This window comes from Scyliorhinus torazame, chromosome 22 (assembly GCF_047496885.1).
Source record: "Scyliorhinus torazame isolate Kashiwa2021f chromosome 22, sScyTor2.1, whole genome shotgun sequence".
In the NCBI taxonomy this organism is placed as follows: domain Eukaryota; kingdom Metazoa; phylum Chordata; class Chondrichthyes; order Carcharhiniformes; family Scyliorhinidae; genus Scyliorhinus; species Scyliorhinus torazame.
In genome coordinates, this window is record NC_092728.1 from 102,464,004 (window position 1) to 102,476,274 (window position 12,271).

A 12,271-nucleotide genomic window follows, 5' to 3' on the forward strand; every position below is an offset into this window, starting at 1 on the left:
TCACGTATGGTTCCACCCAGCGGGAGCTCGGAGTCGGGGCTGCGGTAGCCGTCCTGGTGGGGGGGCGGGGGGATCTGTCAAGGGGAGGCCTCCACGATGGTCAGGCCCACGATCGGGGGCCACAGATAGGCGGGCGCGCGAGACCTGTGGGGGGGGGCTACTTCTTCGGCACCGGCCCGCTGTGTAGGTCCGTCATGTCGCGCACTCCGGGGCCCTGCTGGCCCCCCTAAAATGGAGAATCACCCCGGACTTTCTAGAAAAAAAGTCTGGATTGATTCACGCCCATTTTCTCACAGGCGTGGGGACATTGCCCCATTATTGAAGAATTTCTCTGCAATGTCATACTTTATTAAGCCTCTGCCCCCGTTATGCCAGTCCTTTGATTCTTTCCTTTATTGAGATTATGATTCATTGAGGAGTTTCAATAGCGTAGAAAAATAATTTAGAGATGGCAATGCTATAAACCGCAGCACAGTAGAAAAGGGGCTGTGATTCCGCCTGTGTTGATACAATAACACACATACAAAGGCTGTAATTCAGCAAATGTTTGAGGTTTGTTTGCATTGAAGTCGATGTCATTCAGACCTTTATTTACAGGATTAAACCTCGCAGCGATTCTGCTAACAGAAACATCCGTGGGACACAAGTTCATTCTTTTACTCTGGATTTTCTTGACTCCAGTTTGCCACCCATCCGCTCGACTCTAAAGCAGGGCTGACTGCTGGGGCGGTTACAGTTATCTCGTTCACTGGTGTGTCCCTGCAGCCCTGCTGGTAGAGTGGAGGAAATCAGGTTTGCTCAGGACTGTAGGCCTCTGCAGCCGGCCAACAAGCAGGTCTCTGTTTGATAGCTGAGCGAACGTGGCTGAGCTTCATTCACTCTGCACGCCTTCTGTAGATGGGAGCTGCAGATTACATAGACCAGGGAGGAAACTAGCTCTTCCGCCGCGAGACTGCGCTTCAATAGAACACGCCACTTTCAAACGCTTATTTGTTTCGGAAAGAGCCAATAATCTTCTGATCTTTGCTTCCAGGGAGATTTGGGAGCCCCGGGACCTCCTGGAGTTCGTGGATTGGTTGTGAGTAACAAACATTCCTCTGCTGCTTCAATGTCAGTTTGGCCGCATTGGGCGAGATACGAGGTTCGATCGACTCGGTCCTATATTATTTAAAAGTATCCGTGGAAATATTACAGACTTGGAGAATAGTCATTCAGAAAAATTGCATGAATGTTATACCATACTCGCTTTCAAAACGCAGAACATTAAAACCCTTGTGTTGAATAGATAATTGGGGGGGGTGGGGCTGGCATTTTCCGCGCGCCCCTGCAGCGTGTTTGTTGGAGGCGGGAGGTGTCCAGCCATTGGCCGATGGCAGGGTCATCGGGTCCCGCCTCTCTCGATGGGATTTTCCATTGAATCCACCCCACTCCGCCCGGAAACCCGCAGTGGGGGGGGGGGGGGGGGGGTTCACCGACAGCTAAAAAATCCCCCCCCCCCCCATCCCACCAATATTTATTCATTAGTGACGAGAGGAGGGAGCGAACGTTTGGAGCCTGAATGACGCTTTGACAAAGCTAGAGAGAACTGGAAAGAGGGTCAGATTCATACTGTTGTAGGGGGCGTGGATGTGGAGCAGTGGGCCTGGGTAGAGGGACAGCGATAGGTGACCGTTATCCACACGCCAAACGTTAGCTCCCTTCTCTCTCCACAGATGCTGTCAGACCTGCTGAGATTGCCCAGCATTTCCTGTTTTTGTTTCAGATTCCGGTGCCCGCAGTCATTTGCTTTTATTCGTTAGTGTCCGACAGAATGTTATGCACAATCATTAACACATTCCTTAAATTCTCAGATCTTAATCGCTAAAGTCCAATGATGCTTTAGTCTCTGCCTGTGTCTACTGGTGATTTCAGAATTGTTGCGGCTCAGAAGGAGGCTCTTCGGCCCATCGTGTCTACACCAGGGGCGGGATTCTCCGACCCCCCCGGCGGGTCGGAGAATCAGTGGGGAGCGGCGTGAATCCCGCCCCTGCCGGCTGCCAAATTCTCCGCCGCCGGGGATTTGGAGGGGGTGGGAAATGCGCCGCGCCGGTCGGCGGGACCCCCCCCCGGCGATTCTCCGGCCCGCGATGGACCGAGTGGCCGCCCGTTTTCGGCCGGTCCCGCCGGCATCTGTTTCTCCAGGTATTTGCCGGTGGGACTTGGCTGCGCGGGCGGCCTCTGGGGTCCTCGACGGGGGGGGGGCATGGGGGATCAGGCCCCGGGAGGTGTCCCCATGGTGGCCTGGCCCGCAATCTATTCTTCCGCACCGGCGGCTGTAGCGGTCCGCCTTGGCCGGTGCGGAGACGAAGCCCTCTGCGCATGTGCTGGGATGACCGCCAGCACACGCTGGCACTCCCGCGCATGAGCCAACTCGCGCCGGCTGGCGGAGACCCTTCGGCGCCGGTTGGCAGGGCGCCAAGCCCCTTCCACGCCGGCAGGCGGGGTGCAAACCACTGCGGGGCCGGCCTAGCCCCTTTGGGGCGGCCTGACGCCGGAGTTCACGCCACTCCTTCCCGCCGATTGCGGCAGAATCCCGCCCCAGCTCTCTGAGTGAGCAACTCACCATTCTCCCACCTTCTCCCCGTAACCCTGCACATTCTTCATTTTCAGAAAACAGTCCAATTTCCTTTTGAATGCTTCGACCGGACCTACCTCGGCCACACTCTCAGGGCTTAACCACTTTGCTGAGTGAAAAAACGTCTCCTCTTTTCTCCATTGCTTCTTTTGCGAATTCCCTAAAATCTCTTCCTCGGTCCTTTCACGAGCGGGAACAGTTTACCCCCTGTCTGCTCTGTCAAGACCCCTCATGACTTTGAACACCTCGATCAAATCTTCCTCAAAGCCTTCTTTTCTCTTTTGGGAAGACAGTCCCAACTTACAACCATAGAATCCCTACAGTGCAGAAGGAGGCCATTCGGCCCATCGAGTCTGCACCAACTTTCTGAAAGAGCACTCTACCTAGGACCCCCCCTATTCCCGTAACCCCACCTAACTTGCACATCCCTGGACACTATGGGCCAAATTTTTTTATTACGGCCAATCCACCTAACCCTGCACATCTTTGGATGGTGGGAGGATACCGGAGCACCCGGAGGAAACGCACGCAGACACGGGGAGAACGTGCAAGCTCCACAATACAGTTACCCAAAGCTGGAATTGAACCCGGGTCGCTGGCGCTGTGAGGCAGCAGTGCTAACCACCGTGCTGCCCTTCTCTAACCTATCTTCATATCTGAAGTTCCTCATCCCCAGAACAATTCTCGTGAATCTTTTCCATTCTCTCTCCAATGCCTTCTCGTCTCTCCGATGCAACGCTCAGAACTGGACACGATGCGCCAGCTGAGACAGAAACAGTGACATATACAACACGACTCTCTGATGAGAAGCTCACCTCCTAACTCCAACAAGCCTGTCCACCGTCTGCAAGGCTCAAGTCGGGGGTGTGATGGAAGATTCTTCATTTACCTGGATGCAGCTCCAAAAAAACTCAACACCACCCACAACAAAGCAGCCCGCTTAATTGGCATCCCATCCATCACGTTAAACATTGACTTCCTCCACCACTGAGTGGCAGGTGTACCATCTACAAGATGCACTGCTTCAACTCGCCAAGTCTCCCCCAACAGCACTTCCAAACCTGCCACATCTACCACTGGAAAGGACAAGGGCAGCAGATACCTGGGAACGCCGCCGCCTGCAAATTTCCCTCCAAGCCACACACCATCCCGACTTGGAAATATTTCACCGGTCCTTCACTTTCTTGGATCAAAATCCTGGGACTCCCTCCCTAACAGCACTCTGGCTGTACCTACAGCACCTGGGCTGCAGCAGGTTCAAGAAGGTGGCTCACCTCCAACCTTCTGAAAGACAGTTAGGGACGGGCGATGAATGTTGGCCAAGCCAGCGGGGCCCACATCCCGTGAAAGAAGTAAAATAAATGGTTGAAACACAATTTAAACTAAAATGAAACACTTCCATTTTGTAATGTTCCTATTTTGTCCCGATTTTTCTTCCTTCCCATTCTCTATCTAACCTATTCTTAAAAAGAAAAGAAATACATTCATTTATACAGCACCTTTCACAGTCAGCGGACCTTTCAAATTGCTTTTTAGCCAATTAAGTGTTTTTGAAGTGTAGTTACTGTTGTGATGTAGGAAGCATGGCAGCCAGTTTGCACACAGCAAGCTGCCAGAAAAGACAATGTGATAATGACTAGATAATCTCTTATTCATAGAATCATAGAATTTACAGAGCAGAAGGAGGCCAGTCGGCCCATCGAGTCTGCACCGGCTCTTGGAAAGAGCACCCTCCCCAAGGTCAACACCTCCACCCTATCCCCATAACCCAGTAACCCCACCCAACACTAAGGGCAATTTTGGACACTAAGGGCAATTTATCACGGCCAATCCACCTAACCTGCACATCTTTGGACTGTGGGAGGAAACCGGAGCACCCGGAGGAAACCCACGCACACACGGGGAGAACGTGCAGACTCCGCACAGACAGTGACCCAAGGCCAGTATCAAACCCGGGTCCCTGGCACTGTAAGACAGCAGTGCTAACCACTGTGCCACCGTGCCACCCTATCATCATAGACCATAAGACATAAGAGCAGAATTAGGCCACTCGGCCCATCGAGTCTGCTCCGCCATTCAATCATGGCTGATATTTTTCTCTTCCCCATTCTCCTGCCTTCTCCCCATAAACCCCCGATCCCCTTATTAATCAAGAACCTAGGGCAGCACGGTGGCGCAGTGGTTAGCACTGCTGCCTCACGGCGCCGAGATCCCAGGTTCGATCCCAGCTCTGGGTCACTGTCCTGGGGAGTTGAGACTCAGTCGGTAGCACTCCCATCTGGGTCACTGTCTGTGTGGAGTTTGCACATTCTCCCCGTGTCTGCGTGGGTTCCACCCTCACAACCCAAAGATTGTGCAGGGTAGGTGGATTGGCCACGCTAAATTGCCCCTTAATTGGGAAAAATGAATTGTGTACTCTAAATATATTTTTTTAAATTAGTCAAGAACCTATCTATCTCTGTCTTAAAGACACTCAGTGATTTGGCCTCCACAGCCTTCTGTGGCAAAGAGTTCCAGATTCACCACTCTCTGGCTGAAGAAATTCCTCCTCATCTCTGTTTTAAAGAATCGTCCCTTTAGTCTGAGATTGTGTCCTCTGGTTCTAGTTTTTCCTGCAAGTGGAAACATCCTCTCCACGTCCACTCTATCCAGGCCTCGCAGTATCCTGTAAGTTTCAATAAGGTTCCCCCTCATCCTTCTAAACTCCGAGTACAGACCCAGAGTCCTCAACAGCTCCTCATACGACAAGCTCTTCATTCCAGGGATCATTCTTGTGAACCTCCTCTGGACCCTTTCCAAGGCCAGCACGTCTTTCCTTAGATAAGGGGCCCAAAACTGCTCACAATACTCCAGTAACAGCTAATTCAGTGAGGCTTAACTTTTTCAAGGGTTTTGACAGCAAGAACAGAGCCTAAAATATGGAAGTTCACATCATTTCAGTGATTTCTAATTGATCTCCATCTGCAAGGACTTCAACAGTCCATCCGGAGTAATGATGGATAACAGTGTTTTGCAACGTTTAAATCAGGGTCTTAAAGTGTTATCAGTAAAACAGTTGGTGATTGCCATCTGAGAATCGTTTTGTTAATGGCCAGTCGTCAGAGGTCCATCTGTGCAACGTGAATTGAAATATTTTGGAAATGTACTTCTAGGCCTGGGCTGAAGAAGCTCAAAAGAGATGATAGTTTCTTACACGGATCCAGCTAATTGGAAAGTAGCACTGTGAGCATTCATAATGTCACTCCCGATCTAAATCTTCGGCTACTCAAACTCAGAACCTAGAATTTTCGAAGATCCTGAAATGGTATATCAGCCCTGCTTAGTCCCCTTAATCATTCAGGGGCAGAATGTTGATAAAACAAGGGGTAATTATCTGATTTCTTTTAAACATCTCCAGGTGGTTCTTTTTAAAGCACTTCAAAAATACATAATTATAGTCAACACTGCTCACTCGAATGCATATAATTACCTTTTTGGACCTGCATAAATAAACTGCTGTATACTGGGCAATTTTTACACCCAGATTAACGAGTGCAGCAGTTTTTTTCAAAGTACTGCAGTTTAACTTTGATTACATAAACCCTTGCAGTGCACAAGGCTACTGGCAGAATGCTTAAAGTTGTAAGTTAATCACAGAAAGATTGTCTCATAAATTAATTTAAAAGGCAAATAAACATTACAATTATTCACTTTGTGAAGCCATTTGTAATGTTACATATATCCATGACAATAGTTCTCAATTAAGACCATAAGACATAGGAGCAGAAGTAGCCATTCGGCCCATTGAGTTTGCTCCACCACTCAATGAGATCAAGATCATCCTCACCTCCACTTCCCCGCCTTCGCCCCATAACCCTCGATTCCCTGACTGATTAAAAATCTGTCCATCTCGGCCTTGAACATACTTGACGACCCAGCCTCTACAGCTCTCTGCGGTAAAGAATTCTACACATTCACTCCCCTCTGAGAGAAGAAATTCCTCCTCATCTCTGATTTAAATGGGCGACCCCCTCACCATGAGATTGTGCCCTCTGATTCTCCGAGCCCCGCGGCGGGCCGGAGAATCGCCGCAACCGTGCCACGCCGCCCCGACGCCGGCGCGCGGTTCTCCGAGGTTCTCCCTGAACTGTTCCAATTCCAGTACATCTTTCCTTAGATAAGGGGATCAAAAATGTTCACAGTATTCCATGTTCAGAATGATTTGTTTTCATGTATCGCAAAAAAACTAATTGAGGGATTTCAACAAAACCTGGTAGATAGATCGTCTATGATCCAAAGAAGAGCTGATTCGATTTTGGCGAAGACCCAGATCCGGATCCAGATCCTGGAATTATTTTCAGGATCTGTTAACATTTGGAGATGGGGCAAATTGACTTTTTTGAAGAATGTTGTATGTTATTTTATTTGGAAACTGTTTTAAAATGTTCTGAATTGCCTCAACTGCTGTGGCGCAACTTGTCACCGCTGTCAAAATGTGAGCAGAGTTTTCAAAGCAGGTTGTTAGATGTGCATTGGCTTGGAAATCTCATCAATGAGGTGGAAGCCCTGAATAAAAAGATAATTTTTTTATGGATCAGCAGTTACACAGTGTCAAGCAGGTAGGGATTCGCCTCAAGGAAGAGATGTGTAATTATAATAACGTTGAGTTAAGCGAACATGGTGGAGGTATACTTTCTACTGAATGCCCTCTTGACCTGTCTTTTGTTCTTAATTTGTGAACATGACCGCGGGAGCGCCAGCATGTGTTGGCGTCATCCCAGCGCATGGCAGGGGTTCTTCTTCTCCGCGCCAGCCCTGGCGGAGGTTGACAGCAGCCAGCACGGAGGGAAAGAGTGCCCCCACGGCACAGGCCCGTCCGCGGATCGGTGGGCCCCGATCGCGGGCCAGGCAACCGTGGGGGCACCCCCCTGAGCCAGATCCCCCCCCGCGCCCCCACCCCCGAGGACCCCGTAGGTCGCCCACAGAGCCAGGTCCCACCGGTACGGACCTGGTTTGATTTACGCCGGTGGGACTGGCCGAAAACGGGCGGCCGCTCGGCCCATCGCGGGCCGGAGAATTGGCGGAGGGGCCGCTGCTAGCGGCCGCCGACCGGCGCGGCGCGATTCCTGCCCCCACCAAAACCCCGGCGCCGGAGAATTCGGCAGCCGGCGTCGGGGGAGATTCACGTCCCCCCCCCGTCCCCCCCGGCGAATATGCGAGAATCAGAGAATCCCGCCCAACAGATGTCTAACTGCGGCATTATAACCATCAAAATTTGATCGGAATGATCTATAAGCACATATTCTGAAGGAAGGGGAAAAGCCCAACTTGAACCTTTCAGGAATGAGTCGAGGAAGTTTTGTCTAAAATGAGAAGGATAACAGGACCAAAATCACATGGGAGGGTTAACGTCCAGTCTGACTCTCAGCCATTTCGGCAGCCAGAATTATAGCCAAGTTCAGATGGAAGGTCTGGCTAAATATATACAAAATTGGGTCACTTGATCCAACGAAGACCAATCTCCTTGTTAAACGCCCTGCTTCACATTTGCCTGGAAGGCACCTTGTAGGCCTGGTTCAAGTTATATGCCGAGCGTAAAAATTTAATGATCTCTCACATTGGCAAAAACAACTGGCTGAGCACAGCAGCAAAGATTTACAGAGAACGTTGGTTCAGAGCCAACGCTATTTTGGTCTCTCCCCGTGTTGCCCTTCTCAGTTCATTTATCTGCCCACAAACCGTGGGTGGGACATGTTGGAGGTGGCCGCCGCTATGATATTGGAAGGGATCATTGTCTGCAGTGAGAGAAGCTGAGAGCAGTCCTGGCACACATTTGTTCTGTGGTTTCTTGTGTGCTTTGGATCTTTTCAGGCTTCCAATATTTGTCACTGCCGGTGATGCAGATATTTCCCCTGTTATAATAAACTACAGGTCCTTCTTTCTCCCACACTCCATCCCCTCCTGCATAAACTGATGCTGCCGGTCCATCGAAATGAATCCCATTGGATGCCTTACCACACCACGTCCTGTACGAAGTGTCTTTCAGACCCCAGCAACTGGACAGCCCAATGTTAATGAAGCCCAAATCTGGTCATTGATGGGACAACTCTGTTAGGCTTTGTATATCCCACCCTGCACCCCAACCCTAATGCTAATATACACCTAAATTATCATCCCCAACCTGAGTGGAGGTGGCTACTGAAAAGAATAAAAAGGACAATTCTTTCAGGAATCCCTTGGAGGGAGGTTGGTTCCAATTATATCTTGACAGTCCACGTTGAAATACTCTAACCCTAAACCCAATGCCAACTCTTACCCCAATGCACCAACCCTAATCCTAACACTAATGCACTAATCCTGGCACACGAAGCCTAACCCTAATGCCCTAACCATAACCTCAATGCCTTAATCCTAACTCAAACTGTAATGCATCAACCTGACCCTAATGTAGTAATCCTCGCACGCTAATCCTGACCCTATTCCCTAACAAGGTCAGTGTTCACACGACCAACTCGAAAAGCTTTCTCTGTCCCAAGTACAATCAGCAGCTTCCTTTGATTTCAGCTACAATCCGTGATCCTCCATCTCAATAACGTTCCTGTCCGGATATTATCTGTAATCCAGAGATTCTTCTTTCTCCCACGAATGCACATTCTTCAGCCTCTGCCTCAACTCCAATCGGAATCTCTTTCTGCCATCGCAACAAACAATGATGCCCTGGCCTCGGGTATCATTTCGCTCCCATGGTGTATCGAGTTTTGCACGTTTAATCCAACAGTCCCCCTCCCCAGGTTCTTCTGCACTGCCGCAGTCTAGAAACTCTTAGCTGCAATGTTAATTTCTTTTAATCTTCCTTACAACCACCATTCAATTATTGCAACTGCAAGCAGGGCTAACCCACTGCACCACCGTGCTGCCCTCAATTTGGAGAAATTTGACCATACACAAATGTAAGATTACTTTTTCAAGGGTTCAGTGAGGGTGTTCGGCACTGATTGTGAAGTAATCATTAAGGTTAAAAGTGCAGTTACATCTCATTCAACAAGGTGTAGCTTTTCCAAGCCATGATTGAATGGTGGAGTGGACTCGATGGGCCGAATGGCCTTACTTCCGCTCCTATGTCTTATGGTCTTACAGGGTAACAAACAGCAGTTTTCATCAGTTCAGTGATTTCTAATTGGTTGCAGCCTGTGGGTCTTTAACGGTGCACTCTACGGCGGATTCACTGACAGCAACTTCCGGCTTTCAGCATTGAACTGTCCATGTGCAGGCTGCAAGGTTGGGATTCTCTGATCTTGCCCTTGCGAGACCCGTTGGGAGTGAGAACGGACAATTCGGCATTCCAGCCAAAACTCCATTCACTTCCAGTGGTACTGGAAAATCCCAGCCGCGAACGAGAACGGAAGATTTTGGTCCAACTCTTTCCGTCCGTTTTAGAGGAGCAATGATAGCAAACGGTGTCAATGCCACCATCATAACTAATGCAAAACGCTGGCCTTTTTCTTTGTGAATCTAGTCTGGATCTGCACTGGCGAAATATCGCGGGTCATTGAAAAAGGATCTTGGTTTATTTAATGTTTCTGCATTAGGGTGCAATTTTATTTTGACCCCAAAACAGCAGAGAAAATCTATTTCAGGCCATTTGTTAATAAATAGAACCTGGGGCGAAATATCGGCGCGATGTCTGACGACTGGCGCCCAAAACGGCGCAAATCAGTCGGGCATCGTGCCGCCCCAAAGGTGCGGAATGCTCTGCATCTTGGGGGGCCAAGCCCCAACCTTAAGGGGCTAGGCCCGCGCCGGACGAATTTTCGCCCCGCCAGCTGGCGGGAAAGGCCTTTGGTGCCCCGCCAGCTGGCGCGAAAATTACATCTCCGGGCGGCGCATGCGCGGGAGCGTTAGCGGCCGCTGACGGCATTCTCACGCATGCGCAGTGGAGGGAGTCTGTTCCGCCTCCGGCATGGTGGAGACCGTGGCGAAGGCGGAAGGAAAAGAGTGCCCCCACGGCACAGGCCCGCCCGCGGATCGGTGGGCCCCGATCACGGGCCAGGCCACCGTGGGGGCACCCCCTGGGGCCAGATCGCCCCGCGCCCCCCCCCAGGACCCCGGAGCCCGGCGGGACAGGCATTTTATCAGCGGGACTTCGGCCCACCCGGGCCGGAGAATCGTGGGGGGTGGGGTGGGGGGGGGCCCGCCAACCGGCGCGGCGCGATTCCCGCCCCCGCCGAATATCCGGTGCCGGAGAATTCGGCAACCGGCGGGGGCGGGATTCACGCCAGCCCCCGCCGATTCTCCAACCTGGCGGGGGGTCGGAGAATCTCGCCCCTGAAATCAGAAGCCACTTTTAAGAAAACAATCATATTTATATTTGAAGTCCAATTTAAATGCCCAAAAAGTTAATTAGTGGCACTATCTTGTTCAATTTGTTTTGTGCTTGGTTATGTAAGTCTGCTTATCTATTGACTTCAATTGTGCTTGATTGGTTAGGCCTGGGTGTGGACTCAGGGAAAAGAAACAAACCTGTGGAAAAAGCTGCAAGCCACAGCAGAAGCGTGAAATAGACATTTTAAAAGCATTGTGAATAAAACTGATTCCGCACATGTAAACTGGTGTCATCTCTGCATAGATCCGAGATATGAAATATACAACACTGATTTAGTCCAATTAGCAATTTATAAATTCACTGCAAAACCACAAGGCAAAATTGCTCGATGGTGTCATCAGAGCAGAGCGTGTTAGAAACGAGGGGGCAGGATCCCCCAGTCTCCCAGTCGCGCGTTTCTCGGTCGCGCGGCGGTGGGATTTTATCTCCTCGCCACTTGTCAATGGGATTTCCCATTGGAGCCACCCCACGATGCTGAGAAACGCGAGGGCGGGGGTGCGATGCCGGCGGGAAAATTGAATCACAATGACCGGAGAATTCCTCCGGGAATTTCACGCAGCTGCAGTTACTGGCAGCAAGCCCTTGTGACCCGGGGCGCGATTCTCCAAGCCTCTGCGTTGAAATTGCGATCGGCGCGGGGGCAGAGAATGGGTGTTGACGCCGTAATCGTGCGCGCGCAAGCGCGGACCCCTGACCGGACGTGCAGGGCCCCGTATTGGCAGCCAGGGCTGCGAGGAGCACTCCGGGGCCCTGCCAGCCCCCTCCAGGTAGGAGAATCACTCTGGACTTCCTTCAGGAAAGTCCCGAGTGATTCGCCCGCATTTCCCCGCTGCAGTGGGGATTATTGGAGAAAAGCTTTGTATTGACGCTGCCCTGTAGTGGGGTCACTGATGCCACGCACTGCTTAGAATGTGTAGGAAATCCATTTGCCATGAGAACTAAGGAATTGTTCACATAAAATGTTTTATTTTGTTAGTAAATGCCAGTTTCAGCCGTAGAATTTAATTGACTTTTTCTTGTTCTCGGCAGGGTGACATGGGGCGTCTGGGGAAGATGGGCTTGCTTGGACAGCGTGGACCGAAGGTGAGGCGGATCATTCCAACTCTTCCATTGGCAAAAATCCGACCCCAGCTGATCAGTTATCTGTTGCATTATGTTACTAGCCAATGGCTGAAATTTTCTCCGTCAATTATTTTGGCAATTTTTTGGGGAAAGCTACTCACACATTAGTAGCTCGAATCAGACAGCATGTTCCTCGGGTTGGTCATAACAGGCAGAGCACCGACCGTACTTAA

General features: G+C 50.6%; 1 protein-coding gene across 1 annotated transcript in view; it reads left to right on the top strand.

Annotated features, from left to right (window-relative positions):
* Nucleotides 1-12,271, top strand: part of col27a1b (collagen, type XXVII, alpha 1b) — a 699,034-nt gene that overhangs the window by 291,952 nt on the left and 394,811 nt on the right. The window contains exons 13-14 of the mRNA XM_072487808.1: nt 1,034-1,078; nt 12,006-12,059. Of these exons, the coding sequence (XP_072343909.1) occupies nt 1,034-1,078; nt 12,006-12,059 (99 nt within the window). The remainder of the gene's footprint in view (nt 1-1,033; nt 1,079-12,005; nt 12,060-12,271) is intronic.